This window comes from Rhinolophus hipposideros, assembly GCF_964194185.1.
Source record: "Rhinolophus hipposideros genome assembly, chromosome: 1".
NCBI lineage: Eukaryota > Metazoa > Chordata > Mammalia > Chiroptera > Rhinolophidae > Rhinolophus > Rhinolophus hipposideros.
The window spans coordinates 85,892,383-85,905,625 of record NC_138047.1 but is presented as its reverse complement, the minus strand read 5'-3'; the positions used below and the strand labels follow the sequence as shown (position 1 = coordinate 85,905,625).

General features: G+C 40.3%; 1 protein-coding gene and 1 pseudogene across 2 annotated transcripts in view; one reads left to right on the top strand and one right to left on the bottom strand.

Moving 5' to 3' along the window:
• Positions 1–4,260, top strand: part of DTHD1 (death domain containing 1) — a gene marked incomplete at both ends in the record, with an annotated part of 56,171 nt that extends 51,911 nt beyond the window's left edge. The window contains one exon of the mRNA XM_081044879.1: positions 3,941–4,260. Coding sequence (XP_080901005.1) covers positions 3,941–4,260 — 320 coding nt within the window. The remainder of the gene's footprint in view (positions 1–3,940) is intronic.
• Positions 4,261–5,277: 1,017 nt separating this feature from the next.
• On the bottom strand, positions 5,278–5,824 carry LOC308499465 (protein Abitram-like; annotated as a pseudogene). The gene has a single exon. The product of its transcript is annotated as a protein Abitram-like (transcript).
• Between the last annotated feature and the right edge of the window lie 7,419 nt (positions 5,825–13,243).

The window sequence follows — 13,243 nt, the reverse complement described above, 5'->3', positions numbered from 1 at the left end:
CCAAAACATACTTGAATGTAGACATAATTCTGCTAAAATCTACAAGAAGTATGAACCCTACTAAGTGTTATTTTGCTAAGATAATTAATAATTGCTCAGTTTGGTAAATAGGCCACTACAATTTGTTCTGAAATGTTGACTCCTAAATTGTAAATTTTAAAGTGTGGTCAGTTCAAATCTACACTTGAGGGCAACAGACTTTAAATGGAGGCATACTGGTATGAAACCACAAAGGAAACCTGTGATATTTGATTATAGTTATGCATAAATCAGCTATATAACAATGACGCATATTTCAGGGTAGAATTTGACACTTTTTAAAAAATTTTAGCCTTTGAAACAATTTATTTTGTGGTGTTAATAGTTACTACTGCAGTAATTTATTGGTCTTCAAAAAATGTAAGTGTGTGTGTTTTACTACAGTGTCAGCCCCCCCCCCCACGAATGACATAGCATTCCATTCAGGGTTACCTTTATGGATTTGTACAGGAAATGTGCAGGCTTTATTGAATCACATTAGAAGAGACTAACCCTTAGTCTTACACACCCTCTCAGAGGCAATAAAACAGTTTTCAAAGAGAGAGCAGGTGATACAGCAAAAACAAAACAAAAAGCACCAGTCACCCCGCCAACCCCCCCAAAAAAAATACCCCAAAAGCCAAACCCAATCAAAACAACAGCAGTTAATGAAAGCCCAGCAAGTTTGTTAGCGTGTGAAGAACTTAATGTTGAAAAAACAGCACTCTCATTATTGCCACAATCACCAGAAAGCACAGGGGATCCTGATTTTTCCTACATGTACCAAGAAGTCCCAGGTGGTTATGCAGTGTGATCTTGTATGACCAATGCCACCTGAGCTGCTGCACGAAGGATGATAGTAGGTGAGGTCACAGCAGGATCAAACTATCAAAAGTTTTCAATGCTAAGTTAAGAAGTTTCGACAATAGTTTATCAGAAACTTATAAACCAATAAGACCAGATTAGACTGAAAACTTCTCTTTGTCACCTGTGTGGAACACTAAAGGTGGTCCAAACAGATAGCATGGGTACGAGTTAGAAGCCTGGTTCCTGCAGTACTCCAGAAAAGAGAGGAGGGTGACAATTAAGATGGAGTCAGTAAGGCTGGAAAGTGGGAGAAATATCTGAGATAAGTTTAGAGTTAGGACTAATAGGACTTGGGTACATGGGATAAGAAACAGGCTTTGAGAAATTTGAATAATATTACACGTTTTAGCCTATGCAGTTGAGTGGTCACATTTACTAAGAAAGTGAAGAGCATGAAGGATCAGGTGTAGCGAGGGAAAGGCCAAAGTTGATTTTGAATTGAGAATTACGGATTCTGAATTGGCTTTGGTATACACTGACAGATAATTAGGAGATGAATATTGCAAAGGCTATGCCAAGATTTAGGAAAACAGAGCCAAGGATGAAAATATAGTAGATCGGGGCTAGTGTACAAAGAGGAGATGATTAAGGCAGTAAGAGTTAATGAACTCACTGAGGGGAGAGGACAGAAATAGCAGATGCCTGAGACAGGAAGTAGTAATTCCGCAGTATCAGGAGGAAGAGAGTCAGCAAAGGGGACAGAGATTTGTGGCAGGAGAAAGAAGAGGAGAATCTGGGCAGACCATGGAACCGAAGGGAAGGAATAAAATGCTTTGTGAAATCAGAGAAGGTGCAGACTGGGAATTAGTTGTTACAAGTAGTAATTAGGAGGGCTCCAGGACAGTTGGAAAGGAAGGCTTCAACAGAGTTTTAAAGGAGGATACAAAACCCTAAAACAGGGGTTTAAGGAGTGAGTTGGCAGTGATGAACTCCAGGCATCAAGTTTACATTACGCATTAAAAGATTTCATGGTAACTTTACAAACAATTGTCACCCCAATAAACTTTAACAACAACAACAACAACAAAAATTATGGTAAAAGGAAGGGAAGAGATAGCCCAGTAGCTTAAAAGAGTAGCAGAAGCAAAGAAAAATGTGGTTTGAGAATGTTTGTAAGAAGGTGGCAAGAACCTGTTGTGAGGAGGAGATTAAGGAACAGGTGTGAAGGGAAATTACTTGATGAAAAACACTGTGAGGGATGGAATGTGGTAAATGCAGAGCAGTGAGATTTTGCAAGAAAATAATTTTGGAATGAAAACAAGCTTATAGAACTCAGGTCAAATGCCTTTGGGTAAAGTAGGAGAAACAGACATGGGCTGAGTGAAACAGAATGAGCATGAGACGGGGGCTTAATGATGGTGGCAGAGATTTGGGTCATAGCTGTGGAAAATATTTAATTGAATTTAAGAAAACAATTTTTTAGTGGATTTGTAAGCTGCTAAAGGGCTCAAATGGTGTATAAGGATAGAGTTTGTTGATAACATTTAGTATAGTTTCATAACCCTGGGCAGCCCAGTAGTTAAATGCAGCATGAGTAAAGTAGGATTGGGGATTGACAAATTGGCAACAATGAAAGCTTAAGAGGATGACAGAGTTTAAGGAAGATGGGAGACCATCACTAATGCACATAGCTGGTCATTAGGAGCAGCATGGGTACAGAGGTATGCGAAACCCAGTAGGGATGACTGAATGGCTGTGGGCATTGAAGGGGGCAAGAAGCATGGTAAGCAGGAGCAATGGGACAAAGGCTGTGGAAGTTATGGAGGTAGTGGGTGGCAGTAATATTGAGAATCCGAGGCCATGGAGATGGAATAATTCCAGTTGATGATGAAACATGAGAATTGGCTATAAGAATCTGTTTCTATTATGGAGGCACGCACAGGTCATTGATGTTGACAAGATTAAGGAACCATGTGGACAGTAGCATGACTGATTATCAACAGGTTGCTCATAATGCTACCTGCTGATGGCAAGAGATAGATGGTGGAGATAGGGAGAGGAAGGCCTACCCATGTAGCGTGGACATCAAAATGAATATACTGCATGATGGAAGCAGAATGTTGGTTTGCATGAGACAATGGAGAGCAAAGGTGGGTTGGGTCCATTTCCTGAGTAGCCTCCAGAGAAAAAGTGTAAAATCATGGTGTAAAATATCAGGTGCAATTTGTGTGAGTAAGTAGATGGAAGGAATAGTCCAGCAAATGGTGGCAGACACAGAATTCTTAGTTCATACCACACCAGGGGAACTAGTGCGGGGGTGAGAAAGTGATTGTGAGGCAGGCTAGTGCTGGCCTATGGAAGGAGAGATGTAGTAGGGCTTAGGGGTTAACTGAGAGTGATGGGTCTGAGTTACACAATGAAAATAATAACAGAAAAAAATGAAATCGTGAGTTCAGTGGTAGACAGAAGTCACAGGGTAAGGGATATGTATGCTGAACATACAGGGTACATTCAGAGGAGATATCTGTGGTTCTAAATAGTCTGGACACCAGTGGAAATGTTGGTGTAAAGGACCTTCCACAGAACTGCTCTTCGGGTAATGGATTTAGTGAGTTGGTTTGTGTGTGTCTGTAGGTGGAGGTGTGTGTGAGGACTGCACAGCTGCTGGTACAATGTATGCATCAGATTAGGGCGAGTAAAGAGAAGTATATTTTGAACATAAACATATCTTTTAACATAGTGCTACTCAAAGTATGGTTGAGGACCCCCGTGTCAGCATCATCTGGGAGCTGTTAAAAATGCTAAGTTTTACCCCTACCCTACTTCTACTTAAACTATCGGGGACAGAGCCTAAAAACTATTTTTAATAAGCCCTCCAAATCTCAGGGATGTTACGATTTGTGAAGCATTTCTAACCCTTAGCCATAGGTGGCTTCCTCTGAAGACCCAGAAATTCAAATGCGCTCCACTGTCAGGCTGGGTGGTCCCAAATCTTCCTTCTGCTCAGAGGCCAAACCAGAGAGCACTTAGGTTTCCTGAACAGGTGTGGAGGGTTAGGTAAGCACAACCCCCAAGACAGAGTCCTGACACTGATTGTTCCATGTGTGACTGACAGAAGCCCTGTGGAATAACCTGCTCTACTGGCTGGCAGAGGAGCTCTCGGAAGAAAACGCCACATGTCTCTACTCATCCCTCCCTCTTCGCCGGAGCACCATTCAGCTCATCAAACTGAAGAACCCAGATGACCTCACAGAACAGATCCATGAACTTCTTTGCTTCTGGAAAAAATCACTCCCAAATTCCATGGATAAACTTTGCCTTCTGGCTCGTCATCTTCGCAAGATCGGCAGGAGTGATCTTTCTGAAGAGCTCAAATTCAAGTGGGAAAATAAAGTGTTCACCGAACGACAGCAGTGGTTCGGTAAGGCAGAGTAAAGCCTGGTTGCTCTTTTTTTTGGCCCTAGAAAAAGAGTCATTGGTTTTTATTTGTTGGTTGGTTGGTTGGTTTGGTGTTTCTGTTGTTTAATTTTTTTCTGTATTAAATAATTGTTCTAATTAAAAACAGAGGTATTGAAATATACATGTGTGGCAGCCCTTAAAGAATAACAATTTTAAAGTCCTTTTATTTAGAACTCAGTGTAAATAAGTATCCAGTCTTAAATCATAAATTCAGTTTGTTGGTTTGTTTTTAGTTTGAATGATGGGAAAGTTTTATTCTATACAGTAATTTCTTTTGCTGGTTAATGTGTAACTAGAGTATGAGACGGAGTGACTACAATGTCTGCACGGCATTATAAACATTTCCATATGTTGGGAAAGCCCTTTGTATTTTTCAAAGCCATTTCATGTGTCCCTCATTTAAGAAGCCATAGTGTTACAGTTCTAATTCATTTCAGAGTGGAAGGCCATCCCAGAGTATGAGGACTAGAGAAGGTACAATCTGCACTCTGCTTGTCCCCTACAATCTAAAGGGAGAGGAGTTAGAGCAGAAGGAGCGGACTACCCTTTTGGTATTGTCACCATGGAGCTGACCAGGCAAGAAAGGCCAGTTGTTGATGTCCAAACTGATGGAACATTGAGGCAAAAACAACCAGGTGTTTGTCAAAATGTAGTATTTACTAGTGGATTACACGATGATGGGTAAATTGTTTTCACTTTGCTACTTAAAACTTTCATCTTTTCCAGTTTTTCCTCAAAGTGCTTTGTTTGTTTCCAATAAGAAAAACATCCTTCCTTTGCCAGTTGTTAGAGAAAAGCAAAAGACCAGAGTGAGTACATGGCAGGGCAGATCTGGGAGGTTGAACACAAAATGAGAACCAAGACTTGTTATACAAGAGAAGAAAAGAAAACTAGGCCTCCCTGTGGCTGGCTGACTGTGAAGTATTCTTCTTCACATATGCTGGTTCTTCTTAGTGCACTGATCAAATGAGGCTTTTTATACCGTCTCAACCATCATGATGTAGGTATTGTGGCATTAATGAGTTTTACCATGACTTCTTCATATTGTTTTGGTGTCAGTAACCCTTCTGTTGTGCTTTTACTTTTTTCCAAACTCGGGCAACACAGCTGCTGTGCAGCTTTCAGTGGATGGCTTCTCTTGAAGAATAGATGGCTTATGGAGAATGCTTTCATTTACTTCCATCAACCGTCTTCTAACGTAGCTCGATATGGTGTGTTCTCCTCCATCCGAGCAGTAAATATTACACAGAGGTTCAAGTTCTCTTAGAAATTATACCCCCCATGTAATTTCCCAGAGACCTTGTTCTGAAGTCTGCTACAGTTTACTGATTTGATAGGAAAGTCTTCAAATTGTCTTTCCACTTTGAAGAACTGGATGAAACCCTGCCACTGTGATGACACATATTCTGTTAGAGTGCTGCAGTACACAGTGTTCCTCACAGGGTTTTCTTTTGACATCCACTTTGTACCAGTGAGGGAAGTAACTATCCCTAACCCAGAGAACCGCACGCTCTGATGTCACCACCGCCTTTGTAGCCATGACAACCTCTGCTCAGCTACCTCTCCTTGGAGACCCAAGTGCTTTCCACCATGCAGGTCCAGGAGCCATAGTTGGTTTTATGATTGTCAACATTGTACTAGCAAGTTCCAAGCAATGATGTTTGAAGTGCTTTTGAGACAAGTGGTGAGGCACCAATCAGACAACAAAAAGCATTTCTAGGTCAGAGTGTTCCTTAGTGGTTCAGTGACATATTCTGCAAGCATGATGGTTTGGGTCCAGCCAAACTTAATAGCATCTGTAATGGAATGTGCTCTGCTCACATTTTAACAGCTGAAATTGTTTTCTAAGTGTAAAGCAAAGATACGAGACACAGAATCCCCTTTTTTATTATTATCTACAACAACAATGTAGATAACAGTGCACTGTTACCTATTTACATAAAAGTAAAACAGTTATCCAGGATGCCAAGCAACTAATTCTCATTATGCGCATCCAGTGGAGCCCACAGATAACAATGCCACATAAACTGGGCTGCAGTGACCTGATGCTGATGATAGCAAATTATTTTAAGAAAACAGACAAGCTCTAAATGAGTTAAAAATAGAATACTACTTCAGCCATTTACTGCTACAAACATTTCTTTCATTGAAATGTAGCCTGGAAAAAGAAAAACCTCATATTTTATTATTAGTGGAATGAGGCAAGTGCAGAGGAAATGAAATATCAGTGAAATAATTCAGGGCCCTTTCACCTACTCAAGAAAAAAAACAAACTATTTTTAAATCAGTTTCACAGACAGCTTATCACATAAGCCCTATATGCTCATTGTTTTTTAAAAAAGTAAAAATCCCACAAAACTAAAAGAAAAACAAGTAGTTACCAAGGCCTGTCGATCTTCGATAATCCCTGTTAATATCTACTGTATGAGCTCTAAGACTTTGTAAAACCTAAAGCCACGTGATATGAATAGGACATTACATTAGTTTTACCAATTCATTAATGCAAAACCACCAGGGCCTTGGCTTACAAACAACTGTAGCAATTAGTGTCAGTTATTGAATACCAGGAAATTAATGAAATTCTATGAAAAATTAAACATCTATATAGTTCTGAAATTTAAGTCAAGATTTCCTTCCACAAATTAACCAGGGACTTACTTAGATATCTATTTGGTTATATATTGAAAAGGGGGATTCCAATTTTCAAACACCTTCTTATTAAGAAACATTTATTAGTCAAGACTTTTATTATTTTTACATGTTTCCAGAAAGGTACAATATTTGTCATGTGTTTTTGGAACAGAGAAAGCAGACTGAAATGTTCATTGTGTTTCTGACTACAAAATAACAAAACAGTAAAGAAAATAAAATTTGCCTCTTATTCCAACACTAGAGATTAATATTATAAACATTTTGGTGTATGTTCTTCCAGTTTTTCTTTTCTCCTGGAAGTCAGTATTTCTAGTTCTATGTACATAGCTGTATGTAAACACACTCACCTATGTGCTCACATGTACACACGTACTAATACATATAAATCCCTTCACACATGTCACCTCATTCATCTCCTTCTCACTCATTTCCACACACCTCACACCCCATTTCCATGTCCTCACACACCCGGAAGCCCTTGCTCATACCCACACATCCCCCAAATACTTCTAACAAGCACATCCTTGAATACATATACATGCATACCCTTTACACACACACACAAACACAGACTCACATTCACCTGTGCTTCTCCATATGCACACATCTGTCACTGACTCCCATCTCTCACATAAACACTTATTGACATACAACCCCTCACATACATACCTTACACACAGTCTCAGATCCACTTGTATGAGGTGTGATCAAACAATACAGTGAATGTTTAAATAAAAACAAGTTTATTACATTAAAAGACACACTACCATTAATCCCTCTCAAAATATCTCCCCCCCCTTTGCCTCTAACACACTTATCCCATCGTTCTTGTCACTTTCTGAAGCAGTTAAGGAAGTCCTCTTTCATGAGTGTCTTTAGTTGTGCTGTCATGGCTGCCTCAATGTTTGGAATGATTTTGACTTTGGGAAAGAGCCAGAAGTCCATTGCACAGTGCCAGATCCAGTGAATAAGGTGGATGAGGACACACTGTAATGTTTTTATTTGACAGAAATTGCTGTATACCAGAAGTGATGTGTGATACGGAGCATTGTCATGATGGAGGATGATTTATGGCACACTTTAAAACACACCTTCTCTTATACCCGACTGACTGCACCGAACATAGTTACACACCGATACTAGTCACACACTACTAAGGTTCCACGGGCCACGTACGGTATTGAAGATCCCTGCCTTTCCGTTGGATGAAGTCGGCAGCAGCATTCACTGTATTTTGTTATCACAACAAAAGGCTCTGTGTCTCACATCACTGTGGTACAGCAATTTCTGTTGAATATAAACATTACCATGTGTCAATATCCAGCCTATTCACCGGATCTGGCACCATGGGACCTCTGGCTCTTCACCAAAGTCAAAATGATTCAGGACATCGAGGCAGCCATGACAGCACAACTAAAGTCACTCACAAAAGAGAACTTCCAGAACTGCTTCAGAAAATGGCAAGAACGATGGGACACATGTGTTCAAAGCCAAGGGCAGTATTTAGAGGGGAGTTAATGGCAATGTGTCTTTTACTGTAACAATTTTTTTTTAAAATTTAAACATTCACCATAATTTTTGATCACCCTTCATACACTCTCATATATGCTTTCACAAACTCTCTCAACACAGCTCATCTGCACAAACACTCATTAACATACAAATCCCACAGACACACACACAAACACACCATCTCATTTTACCTGTATACCTTTACATACATGGACACTCACAAACACACTTCCTCTCTCACACCCCACTCCCACCTCTCTCTTTCTCTGTCTCTCTCTGTCTCTCTCTGTCTCTCTCTCTCTCTCTCTCTCTCTCTCTCTCTCTCACACACACACACACACACACACACACTCATTTACATAATACTCTCACAGGCACACATCCCTTCACACACACACTCTATCGAGCATATTTTTCCCAGAATTAAAAATTATATATATATTATTGCAACATTAAAAAATACATAAAGGTATATAAAGAAAAAAAATGCTTTTTCTGTCTGACTTGTTTCACTTAGCATTATTCTCTCGAGATCCATCCATGTTGTCACAAATGCTCCTATATCATCTTTCCTTAACGCCGAATAGTATTCCATTGTGTATATGTACCACAACTTCTTTATCCATTCATCTATCGAAGGACATTTTGGTTGTTTCCATGTCTTGGCCACTGTAAACAAAGCTGCAATGAACATAATGCTAAGTGAAATAAGTCAGACAGAAAAAGCAGAGAACCCTATGATTTCACTGATATGTGGTATATAAACCAAAAAGAACAAGACAAACAAATGAGAAACAAAAACTCATAGACCCAGACAATAGTTTAGTGGTTACCAGAGGGTAAGGGGGTGGGGGGTGGGTGATGAGGGTAAAGGGGATCAAATATATGGTGATGGAAGGAGAACTGACTCTGGGTGGTGAACACGCAATGGGATTTATAGACGATGTAATACAGAATTGTACACCTGAAATCTATGTAAATTTACTAACAATTGTCACCCCAATAAAATTAATTAAAAAAAAAATGGATCATCTCTTCAGTGTCCCCCTCCCTTAACTAATCAGAGGACTCACTCCCATACGTGGCATGTGCCTCGTGTGTCCAGTGTGCCACACCCACACCCGACCTCTGTGCCTCGTTCTCAGTCTGGTGGCCTGAACTGTATGGACCACATCAGCAATGCCTCTGGTTTCAGGCTGGGTTTGGGTAATGGAGCCCCAGCAGGAGACTGGGAGGAGGGAGGGGAGTGAGTTAGATTATTCCCCTTTCTTCCTGCCTTCAAGTTCACCATGGCCAGCCTGTATCCCTCACCCAAAGGCCACTGCTCCTGTCCTCTCTCAGTAGCTTTCTCCTGAGTGTTGGGAACTGCTCCTCCTCTTGTTGCTTCAGGTATGGGGTAGTAACAGCTCTATTACTGCACTAGCTTTTGTGGTTCCCCTACAAATCTGCCCACCCTTTTAAGACACAGACTCCTCTAATTGTCTTAATTGAGTGCTTTATTTGTATTCAGACCCTGATTGATACTTCTCATAGCAACTTACACACTTCATTTTTTCTAAAATGGGGTCATATATATACAGTTTAAAATATTACTGTCTTTTATTAAATTATGAGTATTTTCCAATGTCTTTAAATGTTTTGATAGCTGCATGAAATCCCATTCATAGCCACACCATAATTATAGTATTACCTGTTTTTCAAATTAAAAAATAAAAAATGGAATGATGCAATATAATCTTTGATGTCTGTCTTTTTTTTTTCAATTACAGTTGACATGCAATATTATATTAGTTTCAGGTGTACAACAGTGATTAGACATTTATATAACTTATAAGGTGTCACCCATGTGACATCATACATAGTTATTACAATATTACTGACTATATTCCTTATGCTATATTTTATATCCACATGACTATTTTGTAACAACCCATTTATACTTCTTAATCCCTTCCCTTTTTAACCCATCCCTCAATTCCCCTCCCATCTGGGAACCCACAAAATATTCCCTGTATCTATGAGTTTGTTTCTGTTCTATTTGTTCATTTATTTTGTTCTTTAGATTCCACATATAAGTGAAATTATATGGTATTTTTCTTTTTCTGTCTGACTTACTCCACTCAGCATAATACCCTCTAGGTCCATCTGTTGTTGCAGATGGCAAATTTCCTTCTCTTTTATGGCTGAGTAATATTCTATTGTGTATATGTTCAACCTCTTCTTTATCCATTCATCCATTGATAGACAACCAGGCTGCCTCCATATCTTGGCTGTAGTAAATAATGCTTCAAGGAACATATGGACGCACATGTCCCTTTGAAGTGGTTTTTTGGATTTCTTCGGATAAATACACAGAAGTGGGATTACTGGGGCCTTCTTTGTTTCTTGTTATATAGCCTTTGTTTTAAAGTCTATTTTGTCTTTTGTTTGTTTCCATTTTCATGAACTATCCTTTTCCATCCCATTACTTTCAGTCTGTGTAGGTCTTTCAATCACAAGTGTATGTGAGTCTCTTGTAGGCAGTTGTAAGGGTCTTATTTTCTTATACGTTCAGCTACTCTGGTTTTCTTTGTATCGAAGCATTTAATTCATTTTTATTTAAAGTAATTGTTAATAGATATGTAGTTATTGCCATTTTATTATTCATTTTTTTGATCTTCTTCTTTTCTCCTTCTCCTTTTCCTTCTTCAAGAACACCCTTTAAAACTTCTTGTAATACTGGTTTGGTGGTGATGAACTTTAGCTTTTTCCTGTCTGGGAAGCTCATTATCTGCCCTTCCATTTTAAATTACAGCATTGCTGGGTAGAGAATTCTTTGTAGATCACTGATTTTCATCACTTTGAATATTTTGTGCCAATTCCTTCTGGCCTGTAAAGTTTCTGTTGAGAAGTCACCTGACAGTCTAATGGGAGCTCCTTTGTAGGTAACTAAGTGCTTTTCTCTTGCTGCTTTTAGGATCCTTTCTTTGTCTTTAAATTTTTGGCATTTTAATTATGATATACTCTTTGGGTTCATCTTGTTTGGGACTTTCTGTGCTTCTTGGGCTTTTATGTCTATTCTTTTGTCAGGCTAGGAAAGTTTCCTGTCATTATTTCTTCAAATAGGTTTTCAATTCCTTGCTCTTTCTCTTCTCCTTAAGATAGACGTGAATGTTGGTACATTTAATCTTGTCCCAGAGGCCCTTTAAAGTATCCTCATTTTTTTAAAAAAATATTTTTTTTGCTGTTCTGATTGGGTGTTTTCTGCTATCTTATCTTCTAAATTGCTGATTCAGTCCTCTGCTTCATCTAATCTACTGTTGATTCCCTCTAATGTGTTCTTTATTTCAGTTACTATATTGTTAATTCCTGACTGGTTCTTTTTTATATTTTCTATTTCCATTTTTATGTTTTATATCTCTTTTTGAAGTTCTTCCTGAGATCATCGAGCATCCTGACACCCGATGTTTTGAACTCTGCATCTGGTAAATTGCTTGTCTCCATTTTCTTTAATTCTTTTTTTGGAGTTTTGTCTGTTCTTCTATTTGGGACATGTTTTTTTTGTCTCCCTACTTTGGCTGCCTGCCTGTGTTTGTTTTATGTATTAGACAAGGCTGCTGTCTTCTAGTCTTAGTAGAGTGACTTTATGTAATAGGTATCCTGTAGGACCCAGTAGTGCAGTCTCCGTAGTCACCTGTGCCAGGTGCTCCAGGTGTGTCCCTTGCATGGGTTGTGTGTGCCCTCCTTTTGTAATTGAGCCTCGGTTCCTGTTTACGTGTCAATGGGAGGAGCTAACCTTTGGGATGATTTGTTGTGAGGACAAGCCATGACTACAGTGGAGAAGCTGTGGAGCAGAGGCTGACACTATGAAGCAGGATTAGCAGGGCTCTGGTGCCTACAGAGTTTGCCTTTTGGGTGTGTCATTGATGGAGACAGCTGGGTGGTGTTTTGGCTTGGCTCCTGCAGGCCAGGTTCAACTGCAGCCTGTACCCTACCCAGGGCCATGTGGAATGAGCCACAAAGCAATCTGCAGATGGCCACTATCCACGCTGGGCTTGGAAGAATCTGGGAGATGCTAAGGTGTAACCCGAGGCGTGTTGCTGCTAGTGCCTGGCTTGGGACTCCTCAGCAAGAGGTATCGAACATGCTGAGGCAAGATGCTGCTTGTTTGAGTTTTGTGAACCTTTGGGAGATTTTCAGAAAGTCCACAGCATAAGCCACGACAGGCCACTTGTATGGGAACTTGTACTGGAAGTGGCTTAGGTGGGCCTGCAAGTTTAGTGGGGTGGCGTCTCAGGAAATCACCAGGGCTGGGCAACCAGTGTTAGGCAAGTTGATGGAGACTCAGATGTGGCACTCACCTAAGTCTGCATGCTGGGTAAAGGGAGGGCTCAACAAAGGAACAATGGCTTCTGCCAGCACTTCTGTCTGGGAGAAAGGTGCCCCTCCAGACCTCACCCTGAAGCGACACAATTCAGTTCCTCCCATATGTCCTTGGCACCTTTCACGCTGATGCCCCAGTGCTGGAGCTCAGAGCCAGTGTGTCCATCAGTAAGTAAATCTGTGTGTGGGACCTTTAAGAGGGGCACCTGAGACTTCAGCAGCCCTCCATTTCACTCAGCCACAATCTCAGATAGAAGTTGTGAGGACTTCTTTTCCCTCACTGGAACCTGGGCTGGGGAGCTTGCTCTGGGGCTGGGACCCCTCACTCCTCAAGGGAGACTTCCAAAGCTGAGATATCCCTCCTGATTTTTAACGGCCACATGCAAGTGTGGGACCAGCCTGTTCCATGTCTCTGCCCCTCCTATCAGTCTCC